The sequence below is a fragment of the Cervus canadensis genome, chromosome 21 (genome assembly GCF_019320065.1).
Source record: "Cervus canadensis isolate Bull #8, Minnesota chromosome 21, ASM1932006v1, whole genome shotgun sequence".
NCBI lineage: Eukaryota > Metazoa > Chordata > Mammalia > Artiodactyla > Cervidae > Cervus > Cervus canadensis.
This window is the reverse complement of record NC_057406.1, coordinates 27,480,588-27,502,827: the sequence shown is the minus strand read 5'-3', so window position 1 is coordinate 27,502,827 and position 22,240 is coordinate 27,480,588. Positions and strand designations below refer to the sequence as shown.

Genomic DNA, 22,240 nt, shown 5'->3' with positions numbered 1-22,240 from the left:
TTTTAGTAATTTTTACTATTGTTTCTTTCATTTCCTTTTCATTATGTCTTCTCAGGTATTTTTGATTTCTTTCCTTCTACTAGTTTTGTTTTTTTTTTTTGGGGGGGGGTGTTCTCCTTTTTCCAGTTTTTATAGGTGTAAAATTAGGTTGTCTATTCGATGTTTTTCTGTTTCTTGAGATAAGATTGTATTTCTATAAACTTCCTTCTTAGGGTTGCTTTTGCTGCATCCCATAGGTTTTGAGCTGTCATGTTTTCATTGTCATTTGTTTCTAGAAATTTTTTTATTTCCCTTTTGTTTTTGTAGTCCAGCTTTCTTTTGTTTCCCATTTGCATGAAATATATTTTTCCATCCTCTCACTTTCAGTCTATATGTGTCTTTAGGTCTGAAGTGGGTTTCTTATAGATGGCATATATGTGGGTCTTGTTTTTGTATCCATTCATCCAGTCTGTGTCTTTTGGTTTTAGCATTTAATCCATTTACCTTTAAAGTAATCATTGATATATATGTTCCTATTGCCATTTTCTAAATATTTGGGGATGATTCTGTAGATCTTTTATTTTCTCTTGTATTTCTTGACTATATAAGTCCGTTTAACATTTGTTGTAAAGCTGGTTTGGTGGTATTGAATTCTCTTAACTTTTTCTTGTCTGAATAGCTTTTTATTTCTCCATCAGTTTTGAATGAGATCCTTGCCAGGTGCAGTAATCTTGGTTGTAGATTTTTCCCATTCAGTACTTTAAATATATCCTTCCATTCCCCTCTGGCCTACAGAGTTTCTGCTGAAAGATCAGCTGTTAAGCATATGGGGTTTCCCTTGTATGTTATTTGTTGTTTCTCCCTTGCTGCTTTTAATATTCTTTCTTTGTGTTAGTCTTTGTTAGTTTGATTAGTGTGTTTCTTCTTGGGTTTATCCTGTATGGGACTCTTCGTGCCTCTTGAACTTGATTGACTATTTCCTTTTCCATGTTGGGGAAATTTTCAACTAAAACCTCTTCAAAAATTTTCTCACACTCTTTCTTTTACTTTTCTTCTGGGAACCCTGTAATTTGAATGTTGGTGCATTTGATATTGTCCCAGAGGTCTCTGAGACTATCCTCAGTTCTTTTCATTTCTTTTACTTTATTCTGGTCTTCAGAAGTTATTTCCACATTTTTATCTTCCAGCTCACTGATTTGTTCTTCTGCTTCAGATATTCTGCTATTGATTCCTTTTGGAGTATTTTTAATTTCAGTAATTGTGTTGTTTGTCTCTGCATGTTTATTTTTAATTCTTCTAGGTCTTTCTTAATTGATTCTTGCATTTTCTCCATTTTGTTTTCAAGGTTTTTGATCATCTTTACTATCATTATTCTGAATTATTTTTCAGGTAGTTTGCCTATTTCCTCTTCATTTATTTGGACGTCTGTGTTTCTAGTTTGTGCCTTCACTTGTGCAGTATTTCTCTGCCTTTTCATTTTTTTTTCTTAACTTACTGTGTTTGAGGTTTCCTTTTCCCAGGCTTCAAGGTTGAATTCCTTTTTCCTTTTGCTTTTTGCCTTCCTAAGGTTAGTCCAGTGGTTTGTGTAAGCTTCATATAAGGTGAGATTTGTGCTGAGTTTTTGTTTGTTTGTTTTTCCTCTGATGGGCAAGGCTGAGTGAGGTGGTACTCCTGTCTGCTGATGATTTAGTTTGTATTTTTGTTTTGTTTGTTGTTTAGATGAGGCTTCCTGCACGGGGTGCTACTGGTGGTTGGGTGATGCCAGGTCTTGTGTTCCAGTGGTTTTCTTTGTGTGAGTTCTCACTATTTGATTCCCCCTAGGTTTTGTTCTCTTGTAGTCTGGGTCTTGGAGTCAGTGCTCCCACTCCAAAGGCTCAGGGGTTGATCTTGAGTTTTGCATGTGTCTATATATTCTTTTCCACTGGTCAGGCACTCCTGTCTGCTCTCAGCTGTTGTTCTGCATGCACTTCTGTGTCTGAAGATGTATTCCTGATGTATCTGTGAAGAGAGATGTACTCCATGTCCACCTACTCCTCCACCATCTTGTTCTCTCTCTTTAATTTATTTTTAATTTGAGTATGATTGCTTTACAATGTTGTGTTGCTTTGTCATAACAACAATGTGAATCAGCCATAGGTATACATATGTCCCCTTCCTCTTAAACGTCCCTCCCACCTCCCACTCCGTCCCACCCCTCTAGGTTGTCGCAGAGAACTGGATTGAGTTCCCTTTGCTATACAGCAACTTCCCACTAGCTATCTATTTTACACATGGTAAAGTGTATGTTTCAATGCTACTCTCTCAATTCGTCCCACCTTCTACTTCCCTTGCTGTGCCCACAAGTCTATTGTCTATATCTGCATCTCTATTCCTGCCCTGCAAACAGTTTCATCAGTGCAATTGTAGATTTTAGGATGATGGCCATTCTGATTGGTATGAGGTGATACCTTGTAGTTTTGATTTGAATTTCTGTAATAAAGAGCAATGTTGAGCATTTTTTCATAAGAATGTTTTTTAACTTATCATGGGAGGGAGGTAAATAAATAAAAGGAATTTACTCAAATGAAAGCCAATGATGAAACATAGTGGAATGATAAAACGAAGTAAAAGAGGGAGAATTAGCTATAAGATGATGAGAGTGACAAAACAAACTTAATTTCTTGAAATAGTGAGAGAGCTTTGAAAAATCCAGAGGTCTATTCAAATGCTAGGTGGAGTTTACCTTGGATTGATTTTATGGCTAGATAAGGCTTTTGTCAAACTTACAGTTTACCAAAAAAATTTTTTTTCAGTTATTTCACTGTGGTAAAACACACACAACATGAAATATACAATCTTATCCAGTGTTAAGTGTACAGTTGAGTGGTATTAAGAATATTCATAATGTTGTGTGACCATCAACACCATTCACCTCTACAATTCTTTTCATCTCTTAAAAGTGCAACTCTATACCCTTTAAACAATAACTCCTCATTTACCCTCCCCACTGCTGCTGGCTGTGGGACTCCTGGCCACCATTGCCTTACTTTCTGTATCTATGAATCTATGATCTGAACTACTCTAAGTACATCATGAAAGTGGAATCATACACTCATTTGTTTTTTTTTTTTTATTTTAAATTTATTTATTTTTTATTTGAAGGATAATTGCTTTACAGAATTGTGTTTGTTTCTGCTGGCTCACTTGTGATTTTGAGAGTGGCTTATTTTGCTCAGCATAATGTCCTCAGGACTCGTCCATGTTGTAGCATGTGTCAGAATTTTCTCTTTAAAGAACTCCATGTTCTGCTTATCCACTCATCTGTTGATGGACATTTGGATTGCTTCCACATTTCAGTTATTATGAATAATGCTGTTACAAACATGGTTGTACAAATATCTCTTCGCTGCTCTGCTTTCAGTTCTTTTGGGTATATTCCCAGAAGTGGAATTGCTGGATCATATGCTAATTCCATTTTTAATTTTATGAAGAACAGCCAGGAGGTTTTCCACAGTAGTTGCACTGTTTTACATTCTCACTGACATTTCTCCACATCCTTGTCAAGAACTTATTTTCTGTTTTTTGATAGTAGCTATCCTAAATGGGTATGAGGTAGTATGTATCAAATTTTGAATCTCATCCTCCAAACTCCCACATGGAAAGTGACCATCAGGTAAAATCCCTTGGTAAATTTCCAGGTGGAATAAGAGAATATGGCAAATTCTTCACAATTTTATCTTCAGAAAAAGTGAAGTTGCTCAGGTCAAGGAAAGTCAAATGTATGGCATTTTTCAGTGATCCTTCAGTTAACCAAAACTGAGTCTCTGCTAAATGTCACGCATTAGCTAGGTGTTTAAGATACAAAAGCGTTCTCATGGCACTTACAGTTGGAGAGGTATTGGAAAGTGTGTTTTTCTTCTCAAAAGTTTAGGTGAAATTGAAACCTGCTTTGAGTTAAAGGAATGAGTCTTTCTTAATAATAATATAATTTTGTGAATAACAGACAGTGAAACTCACCTAATTTCAAAGAACACTAAGATAGTAATTAAAGCATGCGGGAGATCATTAATATCCATGTAGCATGTGGATTACTGTGAATATTGTACTAAACCAGAAAGACTGGAGTAAGGCAAAAATTAATCTTTTAATCTGCTCAGGGAGTTTTTTCCCCTAAAGATCGTTAAATTGAGGATATTTAGAATATAAATAATATAATACTCAAATTAGGACTGAGACATTAAACATTTTAAAATTTAGTAGTAATTAAATATTGAAGATAATGTCAAAATGATTACAGGTACAGATAATTTTTAAGACTAATATTGAGAGAAAATTCTGAGATCAATTATATTAAGTGATTGCTGATTTGCTGGGATAAAACTTGAAAACTGAGTCTAAATCATGTTGTAAAAGACATATATATATTGATCACCCAGGTGTATATATACCCAGGTGTATATATTTTAATAGGAAAAAACCAGAATTTGACTTTTGTTGAGTTCTCAAATGGTTTTCATCTGTTTTAATAGTTGATTTATGTCCTAGAGTGTGGTGGTAAATATTTAATAACCTGCTCACTCACTTTGTCTAAGAAAAAAAAAGCTCTGATTTGTGACATTTGCCAAATTTCCATGATATATATTCTCCCACCATGGCTGATTTCAGGCTACCAGTGGAATGTCATTGAAATGTGGCATTGAGAAGAAATAACACATAGTAGGCTCTTTCAAGCCAGTATTAGCCAGTTCTCACACAGCTCGGCTCATGTCTTAAATTACATCAGAAGTCAAGAGTGACTTGGTGAAAAACATCATGAACTGAATAAACCTGACAAAGAGTGTAATCTATTCTTTCAGGCAACAAGCTTCAAAGTCAGAGAACTAAAAGAACTAACAGTTCAATTTATGAATTTCAAACACATCCTTTAAAGAGTACCAAATAAGATATTTAGCTTTTTGATGGCTCAATTGGTAAAGAGGCTGCCTGCAACATGGGAGACCCAGGTTTGATCCCTGGATGGGGAAGATGCTCTGGAGAAGGAAATGGCAACCCACTCCAGTATTCTTGCCTGGAGAATTCCATGGACAGAGGAACCTGGTTGGCTGCAGTCCATGGGGTCAAAAGAGTCAGACATGACTGAATAACTAACACAATTTCATGATATTTAGATAACTTTAAACAAACAAACAAAAAACAATACCTAATGATGCAACCTAATTTCTTGTCACTTCATTTGGAATTTTTACATTATTATTAATTCCAACAAACATTTATAGAGGCCTCACTCAGTTTAAGGAAGTCTTCTAAGCACTTTACATATATCAATTAATTTAATCTTCAAACCAAATCTATGTTATAGCTGATTAAACTGATGCACAGAGAAGCCATGTGTTTAAGATCAGATCATTAGTAAGTGATAGGAGGTTTTTTGTTTGTTTTTTTTTTAAAGCAGAACTTATCTTAGGGTATGAGACTAACTACTGCTCATATGGCCTCTTTAAATTATCTAGAAATAAGGCTGCAAGAGGTTTTCCCAGGTTGTACTAGTGGTAAAGAATCTGTCTGCCAATGCAGGAGACTTAAGAGACATGGGTTTGATCGCTGGGTCAGGAAGATCCCCTGAAGATGGGCAACACACTCCAGTATTCTTGCCTGGAGAACCCCGGTGACAGAGGAGCCTGGTGGGTTACCTCCACAGGGTCTCAAAGATTTGGACACAACTGAAGTGACTTAGCATACATGCATAAGGCTGCAAGAAAGACTTCATGCAAGTCCAGCATTACCAAAGTGAAAGATCATACGGACTGGAAATAATAGTCTAAAAAAAATAAAAGCGTGAAACAGTGAATTAGAACAATAAACATCACCAATAAAGGCCTTCCTTAATTTCCCCTCCTCTGTAAGAGAGTCACCATCAAGAAATCATTGAATGGAAATTTAGAGTTTATTACAATAATATTTTTATGCAATGAAAAAATTACTATATAGAAATAATCGTTACACAGCAACTTTGAAAAATTGTGGATGCATAATTTGTTAATCATTTTTATTTGAATCTTTGTGAGAGAAAATAAAGAAATGAACAAAATAATTAAGCAATATTTCAAAAGAAAAACCAATTGGTTTCAGAAAGTTGGTGAAATCTCATTGTTTTCATGGTGGGGATTTAGCCATTTTTTTCTCCCAGAATCATTAAGTAATGCTGGGGCTAAACTGTCCTGTGATTTAATCTGCCGGTGTAAATCCTCTTTATCTAATCTCATAATTAAAACCAACACTAAAGAACTGCTTTTTTATGTACAGGATGTGAAATTCTTCAAATTCATAACTGAGCTGTAACTTTTTTTTCTTTCTTCATAGTTAGAAAATCTACAGGAACCTCAGATTTGGTCTATTGAAGATAGGTTTTCCAGATTTCTGGAAAACTGAATTCAGAGCAGTGGTTCAGGGACACCTGAGTGAAGACTCCAAAGGAGTGTTGCTGGGCTGACTCACATAATTCAAGAATCAGAAGAGCCTGATGTTTATAAACATTTCTTAAACAGAATCACACAGATGGTTAGTGTGAGATGCTCTGGAATGATGATATAAGCATGAGTATTAAAGGGCAGTGGCACAGCAAGAAATCCCTTTATTTCTTGAGACTTCTCTGGAGGTCCAGTGGTTGAGACTCCGTGCCCCCAATGCAGGGGTACAGGTTCAATTCCTGGTTGGAGAACTAAGGTCCTGCATGCTTCAGGGCATGGTAAAAAACAACAACAAAAAAGTCCTTTATTTTTCAAGATCGTATTTTTATGGAGAATGTCACTTCATTACTGTTTCCTTTTAAGGAAACCAAGGGAAAATCTCTCCCCAGCTTCAATTTATTTGCATCTGCTTTGTTGGACTGTTAATTTCCATTATTAAGCTCTGTATCCTTGGCTAAGGGTTAAATCTGCAATATAGAGAAGGATTGTATGTGATTTCTTTTTGTCAACTCCATTCCCATTCATAACTGGAAACTGTACTCTTTTACGTGAGGTTAAGCAACTGTCTTGTGAAGTAATATCAGTTAATGTATGGGGTTAGTGACACTTTGTAAACCATAAAAAATCACACAAATACTTTCCTTCTCCATGTTTTTAAGGAGTAGACAAATAGGAGAAATATGCATTCTGGGATACATATGCTCTTTTTTCCCTGTGGGTACAGCATTTTTTGTAAAGGAGTATGATCCTGGCTTATTGCTGGTTATTACTGGGACATTTATATGGCCTTGCTAGGCTATAAGAGATTAGAATAGTCATAGAGCATGATTTACAAACCTGGCTTTGTACATTAGAGAATGTTTATTAATATGTCTAGTATGTGTATAAAAGAAGCAAGGTGTAGTTAGGTTTTGCTCTAGAGATCAGTTATATAATGTAATAATGAACACATTTATCTCAGGGGGATTCAGAAGCCTTTTTTATAAGAGACCTTTGTTCACCTAGCAACCAAGAACAACCAATGGACTTAGGATTGAAGAGTTGGCTGCTTAATGAAACAACATTCAAATGAATTCCAGAAACAACTGAAAGAGATGTGGAAGGAAATTATTGGATGCTGCCTGAGATTCAGGGCTTCCCAGATGGCTCAGTCATAAAGAATCTTCTTGCCAAGCAGGAGGTGCGGGTTCTATGCCTGGGTCGGGAAAATCCCCTGGAGAAGGAAATGACAACCAACTCCAGTTCTTGCCTGGAAAATCCCATGGACAGTTTTTGCCTGGAAAATCCCCATTGTGGGCTACTATGGGGTCGCTAAAGAATCAGACATGACTTAGTAGCTAAGCAGCAGCAGAAGCAGCAGCTATAATTCAAAATATTAATCTATATAGAGTAATAGTGAGTAGGCATAGTTCAGGTTAATCACTAAAGAAACTCAAGGCATATATTAATACTTCCCTGGTGGTCCAGTTAAGAATCAACTGGTGGTTAAGAATCCACTTGCCAGTGCTGAGGACATGAGTTCAATCTCTGCTTGGGGAGGATTCCACGTGCCTCAGAGCCACTAAGCCCCTGCATCACAACTATTGAACCCGCAATGAGGAACCCGTGCACTGCAATGAAGAGTAGCCCCTACTCACTGCAACTAGAGAAAGCCTGTGTGCAGCAACGAAGACCCAGGACAGCCAAAAAAAAAAGGAAAAAAGGGCAGAAGTATCAGTATCAAGAAAGAAATCTAAGGAGATATTGCCAATGAGCCTTACATAGTCATTGGTGGAGATAAAATCCTGCAAACAATAATCCACATGGATCACAATGCTTCTGTTGGCCACCTCAGCTGGTGCCCAATAATCTCAAGGAAAGACAGTGCCAACTTCATTTTCTTTCATCCAGTTAGTAATTATTGAATGGCTGAGGGCTGACCTGTGAATAGTTTATTGGCTGAGTAATTCAGCAAGGACTTTCCTAGTGGCTCAGCAGTAAGAAGTCCCCCTGCCAACGCAGGAGATGAGAGTTCAGTCCCTGGGTCAGGAAGATCCACTGGAGAAGGAAATGGCAACACACTCCAGTGCTCCTGCCTGGAGAATCTCATGCACAGAAGAGCCTGGCGAGACCCTATAGGCCATGGGGTCACAAAAGAGTCGGACTTGACTTAGTGGCTAAACAACAATTCAGTAAATGGTATTAAGAACCTACCGAAGTAAGGTTCTCTGCTGGGCACGTTTTCATGACCTCCTTAGTGGTTGCATTAAAAAAAAACTGTCACACTTCAGAAGCAGCAGTAGCTGCTGAAGCATCAATAAACCAACAAACTGGGCTCCACCTCTTCTGTAGACCCTGGTACATACCGCTAACATAGCACTTACCCTATTGTTTAGTAACTTGTTCTTTATTTTTTGTTTCCCCAGCTGAATTTTTTTTTCTGTGTAACTGGAATATCTTTATGCATATTTTAACCACCCTGTGGTCAACACGGATGCTTATCTAATAAATGAATAGGGTTAACCTGAATTCTCAATGGACGATGTGCATATGTGCTAAGTTGCTTCAGTTGTGTCCATCTCTTTGTGATCCCATGGACCATAGCCCACCAGGCTCCTCTGTCCATGGGATTCTCTAGGCAAGAATACTGGAGTGGGTTGCCACATCCTCCTCCAGGGCATCTTCCCGACACAGGGACCGAACCTACATCTCTTATGTCTCCTCCACTGACAGGCAGATTCTTTACCACTAGTGCCACCTGGGAAGCCCCGCCCCCCAGTGGGCAATACAGCACAATAAAGATGTCACAATTTTAATGTAATCTTTAAATTTCTAGGAAAGAGTGGATCTTAGGGAAAGTGTTACATGAGTAAATTATGTAATATGCTCATAGCTGGTAACGAACATTTGTCTTTCATAAACCAGGTATCCCTCCACTGTGATGTTCTAATTTTCTATACCTCTACCTTTTCCTTCACCACATTTTTGATAATTATTTATGTGTCGGTCTTCCCAGTATTCTAAAGACAGAGTAAGCACCACTGAGGTGGTTGTGGCTCAGCTAGTAAAGAATCCGCCTGCGCTGCGGGAGACCTGGGTTTGATTCCTGGGTTGGGAAGACCCCCTGGAGAAGGGAACGGCTACCCACTCCAGTATTCTGGCCTAGAGAATTCCAAGGGGGTTGCAAAGAGTTGGACACAACTGAGCGACTTTCACTTCACTTCACTTCCCAGTATTTTAAAGACAGAGTAAGCACCACTGAGGTGGTAACTATAAACTATTCATCTTTGTATCCCCAAGGTTTATCATAGTTCTTCACACATAGACCATACCAAAAGATGTTTAAGGAATGAATGAGTATGTGGTGAATTTTCCTGAGCTTATTAATTATAGAAGGCAATGTTTTGAAAGTGATGAAAAGTGAAACAACTCCATTTGTAGGCCTTCAGAAAATAGGAGCTATCAGTTTGTAAGAATTGAACCTTATTATGTAGTTTATATTGGCATTTTAATACCAGATTATGACCATCTGGTGAAAATTCATCTTGTAATATTGTAGGAGACATTTTTATGTCCTCTGTTGAGGAGCTGTTTTTAGCTAAAAGTGACTGATGGGTCTTTGGAATGGTCTGATACCATTTCTACTTTAATATGAGGTTATCTTTTTAAAGCAAGGGACTTTTAGTCTTAGACTTCTGGTTCCCTTGCCTCCAGTTCAAATAAAATAAAACAAAAACCTGTTTATTCACCAGTCTTTTCCATTTCAGTAAATGATATAATTATTTGCAAAGAATAAAAATCCAAGAGCCATCCTTGAATGCTTTCCTTATTTCTTCTACCCACCAGGCCTGTTTTCCCCGCCTGTTAATGATTGACAATGCCCAGTCAATTAGTAGGTCTTGTGGCTCAGATTCCAAAATATGTTTGGAATCTTCTTTACCATTAAGGTCTTCCCTTAACTATTGTAATAGTCTGCTAACTACTTCCATTATTTCACAGGACAGCAGGAGAGAGCTTTGAATTCCATTGAGATCTATCAATGGTTGCCTCTGAATGTTAAGTAAAAGCCATCCTCTACACCATGTCTTCAATGCCCTACTTGATCTGGCCTCCACCAAACTCTTCATCTTTCTTCCCTACAGCTCACCTCTCTATCCCATCTCCAGGCCCCAAGGCCTTCTTGTCATGAGAACGCACCATGCTTAGTCTGTGCTCATGGCTGTTATTTTGGTGTCCTCTCTTCCAGGAATACTCTTCTCATGGATCTCCACAAGGGGATCACTTACTATACAGCTGTCTCTCATTTCTTCCAGAAGGCTGTCTAAAATATTAGATTGGCCAAAAAGTTCACTCAGGTTTCTTACAATGTTATGGAAAAACCTGAGCAAACTTCTTGGCCAACACAAATAGCATTCTATCCCAATTCTCAGCTTTTGTTTCTTAGTATGAAATGAAACCCCTCATTTCCTCATGTTATCTTCTTTGATGTCTGTTTTCCATATTAGAAAGAGGTCAGGGTTTGTATTTGCTTCATCCACTGTTGCATCCTCGGAGTCTTGAATGGTAGTTGCTTACTGAATATTTTTGGAATGATTCAAGACTGATTTAGTCAGGAAGTGTGCTCATTTTAAGTGTGCTCATGTAAACCAGAGTGGTGATTGTTATGGGCAAGATACCAGCTGTATTGAGACCATGAACTCTGTCCTCACTGTCCATTCAAAGCTTATAAGAAAATGAAAATACCATGTTTCAAACAATTCAGACCAAAACAGGAATAGGATCCTGTGAGAGAAGGCCAATTTAATTCACTAACAATTTGAGGAACCTAATTTGTTCCATTAGGGCTTTCCAGGTGGCTCAGTAGTAAAGAATCTGCCTGCCAATGCAGGAGACACAGGAGGCAAGGCTTTGATCCCTGGGTCAGGATGATCTGGAGTAGGAAATGGCAACCTGCTCCAGTATACTTGCCTGGAAAATTTCATGGACAGAGGAGCCTGGAGGGCTACAGTCCTTGGGGGTCACAAAGAGTTGGACACGACTGAGCGATTGAGCACACACACACACACACACAAACACAATTTGTTCCATTAATAATCTATTGAGAAAACTCTTCCCTTCAATATTATTAGCTATATAATCATGTTTATGTTATCTTAGGGGATTTGAGAGATGTAGAGCAACTCATCTGCTGGGTTTCTATTCTGTTACATGTTATAGATCACTTCAGGAGACTGCTTAATTACTACAATAAACATGTTTTGAGCACTCACCTTTTTATCCCTCCAAAGGTTTGTGCATGACCCAGGAATTTTCCAAAGTCAATATGAAACATGTGGCCTGACTTTGTTAGCATGATATTGTCGTTGTGTCGGTCACAGACTCCCAGGATGAATGTTACCACACACCAGCCAGCACAGGAATAGAAAAAGTTCCTTAAGACCTAATCAGTTGAAAAACAGTAACACAAAAGTAATATAAACACAAATGAGCAAACACAGAGGTAATGGTAAGAGTATGATAAAAAACAGAATTGTATCATCTGGAATCGATTCTACATCTCAGTTGAGAAGATATGATTAAATGGTTGGTTCTTGATATGCTACAGAAGAAGGTGAAGCAGTCTGTTCTTTGGCTTAATGAATGTTTTTGTTGAAATGAGAGAAAATATCTTTTATTCAATTAAAGCCAATTTTCATAGTTTATTCATAATGTGATCTTTTAATGTTACAGTTGCACAAGAGTGGATGACTTTTTTCAAGGTAAAAGAAGAAGGAACAACATGGCTCAATATTGCCTAGTCCTATAGAAATTTAAAATATCAATTTTGGAATATATGAAGTTTTTACACAAAATAAACTATATTGAGATGTTTCATCCCTTACAAATATATCATCCAGTTAATGCCCCAAACGGTTTGCTACAGTATATACTTGTGTGGGTGGAAGAAGGTTCCATTAAGTCAGTTGTGGCTTATGTTTCTTTAATGAACACAGGTTTCTTGCCAAAATTCCTTTTTCTACAAAAAAATTGTCTCCTGGGTATACATCATTTTGATGGATGATGGGACGATGAGTGTAACCATGGTGCAACCATGAGTGACAGGCTGAGCCACACATATGGACCTCCTCAGCTAGTGTGGCTGACCCTTGGGAAGGGAAGTCTATGTGGCTGGACTACATGCCGGGTCAGTTCCAGGTATCCCAAGTGCCTTAATTTGTCTGTCTCAATTTTCTTTACTTATGAAGATAATAAAATATGTCTCTCACATGGTACTTATGAATATTAAATGTATGTGGAAGCACCTCAAGCAATACAACCTCACGGTTTGTGCCTAACTCAAGTCTCAATTTTGGGAATGGGTAAAAAATAGATTCAAGATAATTTCATCTAATTCTTTGTTATTTGGACTCCCAAACCTGTATTTTGCTGTATTACATGGCTCAGCTGGTAAAGAATCTGCCTGCAATGCAGGAGACCTGGGTTTGATCCCTGGGTTGGGAAGATCCCCTGGAGAAGGGAAAGGCTACCCACTCCAGTATTCTGTATAGTCCATGGAGTTGCAAAGAGTCGGACATGATTGAGTGACTTTCACTGATTCACTCAATCTCATAGAAGTCTGGAGTGGATTAAATCTTGGGTCTCTCTTGCCTGTCCCAGGCCAACTAGGGTGACCAAACCTCCCAGTTTGCCCAGGACTGAGGAGTTTCCTAGAATGAGGGATGTTTAGGGCTCAAGATGGTTCTGAGCAAATCTGATGCTGACCCACATTGCATCTTTGTGTGCATCAGCATAAAGGTGTCCCTACCTCTCTAGGGGACCTAGCTGTACCAGTTCATGCTTTGGCAAGTGGGGCAAGGCCTGGCTCTAGTCAACTCATTCTTTCGTCTAGGAGCCCTGGTTGAGGGCAGAATCTGAACACTGTACACTGCAGGCTAGATGCCAAGGTAAAGTGGGGAAAATGTTTGCAGTCAAATGGAATACTACATTTTGTAAATTCTAAGATATAAAAAATGAAAACTCTATTATGCATTCTGAAAACATTAAAAGAATAAGGCATGAGAAAAGAAAACTTGGCAGAAGAAAATACATTGCAAAGGAAGGAGGGGGATTTATAGAAATTATAGATTGTGGACAAATAGGCAGAGGTAACTTAAAGATAGTTTCAAGAAGCATCATCTCATGTGAGATTGCTGTAAAGGAGACTGCTAAGTCACTATTTATAGCCCAGAATTTCCACCCAGAGGAAAAACCAAACACAGAAATTTTTCCGAGTTAGTATACCAGTACCTTGGACTGCAAGAAGATCAAACCAGTCAATTCTAAAGGAAATCAACCCTGAATATTCATTGGTAGGACTGATGCTGAAGCTGAAGGTCCAAATCTTTGGCCACCTAATTCAAAGAGCTGCCTCACTGGAAAAGACCCTGGGGCTGGGAAAGATTGAAGGCAGGAGGAGAAGGGTGTGGCAGAGGATGAGATGGTTAGATAGCATCACCAATTCAATGGACAGGAATTTGAGCAAACTCCAGGAGACAGTGAAGGACAGGGAAGGCTAGCATATGGCAGTCCAGAGGGTCAAAAAAAGTCAGACAGGACTTAACAATTGAACAATGAAAACAATATACCATTTAAACTGTGTTGTTATTACTAGACTGTGACTGAGTGAATTAGAATTCAGGAGAACTCAAGAACTCAAGAGGACTCTATTTTTTCATAAATCAGAATATCTAATAAGCCAGTGTATATCCTTATTTAAGTACATCATTTAAAATTAGCTACAGAAGGACAAACCTTTTCATAATCCACCTTTAAAGGGTTGTGCTGACTGAACCATTTTTTGATTGTATTTTCTTTCAAGGGTCCTATTGGTCCAAAACGACGATGGATTTTTGCTAGGGTTACAGCATCAGGCACCATCTGCACCAACCCTGGGTGATTAAAAAAGAGATTATGGAAACAGCTCTTTCTCTGCAGGATGAAGGATACTTAGGAAACACATCTTGATCTAGGTAACGACAACAACTAGCATGACTTGGATTACCCCCTCACCCCGCTTTTTTTCTTTTTTCAAATTTTCTTTTCTGAAGGAGTCTTACCTAGATGGTATTCCTTCTAATTTTTCCTAAATCCTGGGGAGTGATGAGGCTACTCATGTTTGGCCAGATGTATAAGAAGCATCTATTTCTACTAGATGCTTAGATGTTCCATTAAAACAATAGTAGAAAGTCAATCTAGATGGTCTCCCAGAAACCTCACTGAGTCAACAGAGTAGTGAATTAATTAATGTATGGCTTGCGCATTCATTTACAGTTTAAAGGAAGACATTTAAACTTGTATAACAAGCACACCTATGATATAAGTGAATCAAATATAATCTACATGACAAATATTTCAAATATATGATAAAATCAATGTTCAGGTTAATAAATGCTTCACTTACCAGTTTCACTTCTAGGAGTGAACAGAGTAACTCTGCAGTAAACATGTGCAGAGCCACCAGCTCCTTCCTTCCCAGTCAATGTTAAAGGGAAGCTATGATAATTTTTTAACAGAACATACATAGGTTGAACTTCAATAGGACCTTTGACCCACTAACCATCAAGGCTTCTTTTCACTGTATTCCTAAGGCTACTGGCATGTAAATATTTTCAAACCTTCTGATTTTTATTCTGTACAGAACAGCAATTTAAACCCAGTGTTTAAAATTCTCCTAGGAATAATGCCGAATAAACAACCTGTAATCTACAGTTCTGTAAATAAAGTCATTGAAAGAAATTAGAGTTGAGAATTTCTGATTTCCACAATCTTCAACAGATGCAAGAGTTGCAAACACAAATGCCCAAAGGGATCAGGGACATAAATGTAACTACATAAAAAGAGAGACAGTTAAGTTTTAAAAATTGACTGTTTCGTGTCTACCTTAAAAATATTCAAATTAAACAACAAACGAGTAGATCATAGTAATGGTGGGCAGAACACTTCTCTGTGTTGGATTTGGCCAGTGGCAGCTGGTTGTAGCCTTCATCTCTCTCTCTCTCTTTTTTTTTTTTTGCAGCCTGAATCTTTTAATATTCAATAGCCCAGTCCAGGGTGACCATTAGGCATCTACATTGCTAGATCAGAGAGAAACTTAAAACATGGAGAGTGGGAATAGAATGCTGCAAGATATAACATATTAAAATCAATTTGTTGAAAACAAAAAAAAAAAAAAGAAGGAAATGTAACATCCCAGAGATAAATCTGAGTCATATCTTTAATATCATTTCTCCCTCCCTGCCTAACAGTATTTGGCTCTTGTGCAGGTATTCCCTTGCTTATAGAGATAGTGAATGTAAAACTTAACATTTGACAGTAATATAATTACTTTGGAAACAGTAATATAATTCCTTTTTCCAACCCTGAAATTTTCCTTCATTCTTCCAGTTCCCCCATTCGATACTTTCTAACAGAAAACCACGGCACCTGGCTCCACGGTTCTTCATCGCACCTCGCATTTGTTGTTGTTGTTCAGTCACTGAGTCACGTCTGACTCTTTGCGACCCCATGGACTATATAGCCCACCAGGCTCCTCTGTCCATGGGATTTCCCAGGCAAGAATACTAGAGTGGGTTACCATTTCCTTCTCCAGGGGATCTTCCTGACCCAGGAATTAAACCCACAGCTCCTGCATTGGCAGGCAATTCTTTACTACTGAGCCACCAGGGAAGCCCTGTGCATCTGGCCACACCCCAGACTAGCACGTAGATTAGCGCGCCCCTTAGATACGGTACTGTAGCAAAGTCAGTTATGCTTCAGACCTCATTTGTCTTCAGGGAGTTAATCACTGCTAAATCCCAAGTCATTTATCATAAGTCTTTCATTGCTGACTACCCGGAAAACTTTGTACCTCATTTATAACAATCATGGTGGCTAAATTCTGCCCATTAATTAAAACCATAATTTACATTTTTATACATTTTAAGCTACTATATATTATACACCTTTTAAACACTTCTAGCATAATTCTGTGCACATTGGGTAACATGTGTTTCTCCAATCCCATAGTTCTGTAATACAGCATTTCTCAAAATTTAATGCCCATATGTATTGCCTGAGGATCTTGTCAAAATGTAGGTTATGGTTCAGTAGGGTGGAGGTGGGGCCTGAGATTCTGAATTTCTAACAAGTTCGCAGGTGATGTCATGTTGCTGGTCCATAGGTCACACTTTAAGTAGCAAGGTTCTTAGGGAGAAAACTTTTTAAGATGGTATCAGACAAGGTGTGCATGCATGCATGCTTAGTCACTAAATCGTGTCTGACTCTTAGCAACCCTATGGACTATAGCCTGCCAGCTTCCTCTGCCCATGGGATTTCTCAGGCAATAATACTGGAGTGGGTTTCCATTTCCTTCTCCAAGAGATCTTCCTGACTCAGGGATTGAATTCATGTCTCCTGTATTGGTAGATGGATTCTTTACCACTGAGCCACCAGGGAAGCCCCCATCTTATAAGGTAGTGGTTCTCAAAAAAAGGTGCCTGAGAAACACCAGAGCAGCTTTTTGTAATCATTGAGACTGAGCCTCTCCACTTTCCATCACCCTCCCCACCCCTGCCCAGTGGAGAGCTTGATTTAGTAACCTGGCTGGATCCTAGATGTAACTGCTCCAATTTTCCTAAGTAATTTTTATGCCATCAAATCTGGAGCAAATTTGGAGCAATAAAATAAATCCTAAAGAAATTTCATCTGTTTGATAATCTCTCCCAAAGTTCCTACAACACCATATCCCAAGTAGTCATGAGAATTAACAATGTTGATAAAGTTATATTAACTTGTGGCCTGGAGTATACTCTCCTTAAGACCAACAGCCCTGTTTAGGTCGTTTTAGTATTCCTATCTTTGTGACAGGTGTCCCTAGCGGTTCAGCAGTAAAGAATCCGACTGCAGTGCAGCAGACACAGAAGACATGGGTTCAGTCCCTGTGTCAGGAAGATCCCCTGGAGAAGGGGATGGGAACCTACTCCAGTATTCTTGCTTGGAGAATGCCATGGAGAGAGGAGCCTGGCAGGCTACAGTCCATTGTCTCGCAAAGCATAGGATACTAGGGACTTAGGACACATGCATTTTACTTTGTGACATTTCTTGAGAACAGTAGATATTCAATAACCCTTGGAACCTGATTAAAAATGGAACCTAAATGCCTAAAATAAGACATTTGCTTTAATGATCGCCATTTCAGTGGAAGAAGTATTTTTCCATTATAATCTCACAACTAAAGAAATTGTTGGTAGATAGTGGGGAAGAATAACTTGTTTGCCTAATTATATCTGTAACTTTGGGCAAGTCTAGAGTTATTTTTGCTGAATTATTTTATGAATGTTAAAAGTTTTAGTCTCCATTACATTCCTATGATTGTAAACAGAGAAACAAAGAGATGGAATTGAAGAATTCCACTGAGGTTATTGCTGTATTCAATTTCTGAATAAAAAGTAATCCATGTGACATCAAGAAGCTCAGCTTGGCTCATCTAAGCCTTGGCTCATTCTTACCCTTTCAACATATTAGGATATGAAAGAATTAGGTCATTTATGTGAGAAAAGGGAGAATAAAACTGAAGGAATAAGGATCTCTGAGTAGCAGTAATAAAAGACTTTCAGGATTTAGAACATTAGAAGTTCAGGAGTGGTACACTTGGCATGGAAACAAAGGCCCTATTATTAGAATCAAAATAATTGGGTAGTTTGACTTGTAACAGTAACCCTGAACTATCTAGCTGCAAGTTAACTAGGAGATGCTTCCATATTTAGCTTCTAAAATCTTGAATCTCAGTTGGCTTGGGGACTGAGCCTAGGTATGGGACCCCAGGAACTGGAGGGTGCGTGGAGGCAGTAACAGTTTTTCTTTTAAGATGATGGGTTTAAATTGTAGTTCTGTCTGAATTAAAAAGCAAAACAAAACAAAACAACATAATCCCTTTTCCAATTCTATGATTATTTTATCCCTTTGTTTATGCAGATATATCTTCTATGCTGCTGCTGACTAGTGCTCAGTTTTGTCTGACTCTTTGCAACCCCATGGACTGTAGCCCTGCCAGGTTCCTCTGTCCATGGGATTTTCCAGGCAAGAATGCTGGAGTGGGTTGCCATTTCCTTCTCCAGGGGATCTTGCCAACCCACGGATTGAACTTGGGTCTTTTGTGTCTGCTGTACTGGCAGCAGATTCTTTAGCACTAGTATCACCTGGGAAGCCCATATCGTCTCTATTTCATACCAATTAACTTAATGAAATTTTAAGTGGCAATGGCCACATGTAAAAAAATCATGATACCTTAGAAATTATTTCTTCAATTTAGCATGATTGTAATTAAGTACAACTTTTACTTCTGATGTCTGCTTATTTGTGTGGATCTTCAACATTTTATTTTCATTGAAAATGTGCACATATGTAATTATATTTCCATATTAACATCTTGGCTTTTATAAAGAGAAATGCTGAAGTAAGTTCAAAGTTTGCATATAGATCATCTTTGCTTGTTGATATCACATTTTACTCAAAGGTCTTTCAGAAACTAAGTGCGTGTTTGTAACTTATTTAGAATTTTCAGAACTCCTTTAAGTGTTTGCAACTTTGTAAATTTTGTCTTAATTGGAAACAATTGTAATTTTTATGAATAAGCAGATCTTTCTATTATCAGCTTAAAAAAGAGAAAAAATATGAATTATTAATGTAAATAATCCTTAAAGACACTCAAAAGAATATTACAGTTAACATTTGAGTTGTCAGAGTCCTGATTAATATTTAGAAAGACATTATGCTTTACATAAATCATCTTTGTTTATTGTTTTTGAAACTAATTCTTTTTTTTTTTTTTTTTTAAAGAAGAATGACTATGTTTGGGGCTTCCCAGGTGGTGCTAGTGGTGGTAAAGAACCTGCCTGCCAAAGAAGAAGAAATAAGAGACGCAAGTTTGATCCCTGGGTTGGGAAGATCCTCTGGAGGAGGAGGAAATGGCAACCCACTCCAGTATCCTTGCCTGGAATCCCATGGACAGAGAAGCCTGGCGGGCTACAGTCCATAGAGCCACAAAGAGTCAGACACGACTGAAGTGACTTTAGTCACTTGATAATATTAAATTATCTTGGCTTATTGTTTTTGAAACTAATTCTTTGTTAAAAAAAAAAAAGAAGAATGACTATGTTTAGTTCTTTGGATTTTAAAATTTGTCATCTAAAATGAAAGTTGTAGAAAGTCTGAAGGTATATTACCAATAAATGTGTGAGACAAGTAAAGTAAGTCAGCTTTCTAATCTATACTGACCTTGGCCTTTTCCTGTGGATAGACATCTATAAACGATCATTTGCATATCCAGGCCCTCCTGCAGCCAAATATTGTCCATCACTTGAATAATCTGCAGAACAAGCATATCCTGACGGAGATCATCTCCAGCCTGTTAGAAACAAAAGTATAGACTCTGGGTTTCTCCTTGAATTCCATTGAAAGTTTTCAACAACAGTATATGTCATTTCCTTCTCTGAATAACTTTCCAGCCTGACTTAGTGTGGTTTCAGTTGTTCTGTTAGCACTAAGAGTACCCTGTGTTTCTGATAGAAGATCAAAGAAAATAAGAACTTTCTTTTAAATGATTATAGAAGCTTTAGCCATCAAATTAGAAGTGTCTTGTAATGATGTTCCCTGATACCAACATTTCAATTTACTATCCATGTGCAGCCTCTTAACCTCAAAGTCTGGTGAAGAGAGGCTAAACAAATGTTCATCCAAATTTCAAACTCAGCCAAGTGACATCTCTTTCAAAGGAAATGTATTTGATGTGTTACAAATTTATACACTGATATACAGTTTGATTACCTGGAGCTTCTTGACTGGGAGTATAAATAGCACATATATGATTCATCAGACTGACTCATTGGCTTCTCTTACTTTGAAGGCAGTTACAGAGTTTTCAGAATAAATGGCCTTTGATAACAAGAAATCATAAAGGGTGATTTTCTAGCATAGGTGAAGGAAATGGAAAATGTCCAAAGGGGAAGGACAGTTCTATGCTGTTAGCTACCAAGAGGCTCAGTTTTGAAAATGCTTTCTAAATTATATGCAGAAGACTGTGTGCCACGATGAGATTTTGTGTGGTTCTTTTTCCTTCACTAAAAATGCAGTGCTGGGGGAACTCTTAATGCTTGAGGTTACACAGATCACAGCAAAAATATGGATGTACTAATAAGTGTGATCCTTAAACTAGTCAGAATTGAATAGAAATTCCACTCTCAGACCTTGTATTCTGGTTTGGCTGAGTCATTTAACACATTAATCGAATGACCGGCAAATATTTCCTTTGTTCCTACTGAACTGTAGGTAACATTTTACTCTACTGTCCCATGGGATTCGTGATAAAGACTGCTATGGCCCATATTTATGTTTTATTTAAAAAGAAGACAACAACCCAAATTACTAAAATAAGCAAGTGCTCACTAAGAAAAATTTTATGTTAAATCATATCATTTGAGTTGCAGCTGATTTTGATTCAAATTTAATATAGAGGCCAAAAGAAGACTCTCCCCTGAGAAACTTACCACAATTCTGCTTTCTGTACTACTCAAAAGTGATCATATAATTTCATTTATTGAAACATACCTCCCAGAGTTTTGCACTGAAGATTCATTGGCTTTGAGCCAGTAATGTTGGATTTATTGCCAATCATAGTGTGGCATGTACTGTAATTCTGTGAAAATGCGGAATCGAAAATAACCGGCATCTTCTGTGCTGTTGCCAGAGGAATAGAGCTATACTAATTTATTTTTCTGAGTAATAAATCAATAGTCCTATCTATGGGATCAATTTGATGTTTCAGGAGAGCTACTGTACCTTAAAAATGACACTGATGTTTTTGCCCATTGGATTGGCATTAATGAAAGTAATCTTCAACGGCAAAGCATTAGATGTGAAATATGAACATGCCTACAGGACAAAAGCAAGAGAAATATGGTGAGCAAAATAAGGCAAAAAGAACAGTTTGAAATCATGGCCCCAGCGGAATCTGTTATATGAGCAAATATAACACATATGAATAATTTTTACACTTTGAAACAAAGAAACATATTTATTTAAAAAAAGGCTTTAGTCTACCAACCAAAGCCTTCATTTGTAAACTAAAAAGCCAGCTTTTTGGCAGGTTATAAATCTTCAAGGACATTTTTTTCCTCACTGAGCAGTGATGGTGTGTAGGGTGTTTAAATAAACTAAGTAGTATGTAGGTATTGTGCTTTTGCTGGTTGGTTAATATCTAAAAGATGAAATTGCTATTTAAAAAGTATATATTTCCTCTTCATTCTTTCTGCCCAATAGCATATTTTAAGGAAACATGGATACAGAGTTAAGAAAGACCTGAATACAAATTTGGACTCTGATACAGAGGGAAGCTGGCTTCCCAGGTGGCTCTAGTGGTGAAGAACGTGCCTGCCGATGCAGGAGACATAAGAAATGTGGGTCTGATCCCTGGATTGGGGGGATCCCCTGGAGGAGGGCATGGCAACCCACTCCAGTATTCTTGCCTGGAGAATCTCTTGGACAAAGGAGCCTGGCAGTCTACAATCCATAGGGTTGCAGAGTCAGACACGATTGGAGTGACTTAGCATGCATGCACAGTGTGAAGTAAGCCATAAAGAAAAACAAATATTTTGTATTAACACATATATGTGGAATTTAGCCAATCCAGCCAATCCATCCTAAAGGAAATCAGTCCTGAATATTCATTGGAAGGACTGATGTTGAAGCTGAAACTCCAATACTTTGGCCACCTGATGCGAAGAGCTGACTCATTTGAAATGACCCTGATGCTGGGAAAGACT

General features: G+C 37.9%; 1 protein-coding gene across 1 annotated transcript in view; it reads right to left on the bottom strand.

Moving 5' to 3' along the window:
* PIK3C2G (phosphatidylinositol-4-phosphate 3-kinase catalytic subunit type 2 gamma) overlaps positions 1-22,240 on the bottom strand; it is a 409,785-nt gene that overhangs the window by 128,350 nt on the left and 259,195 nt on the right. Inside the window, exons 21-24 of the mRNA XM_043441512.1 lie at positions 21,258-21,350; positions 19,698-19,827; positions 14,196-14,332; positions 11,675-11,844 (exon numbers count right to left, since the gene is read on the bottom strand). Coding sequence (XP_043297447.1) covers positions 11,675-11,844; positions 14,196-14,332; positions 19,698-19,827; positions 21,258-21,350 — 530 coding nt within the window. The remainder of the gene's footprint in view (positions 1-11,674; positions 11,845-14,195; positions 14,333-19,697; positions 19,828-21,257; positions 21,351-22,240) is intronic.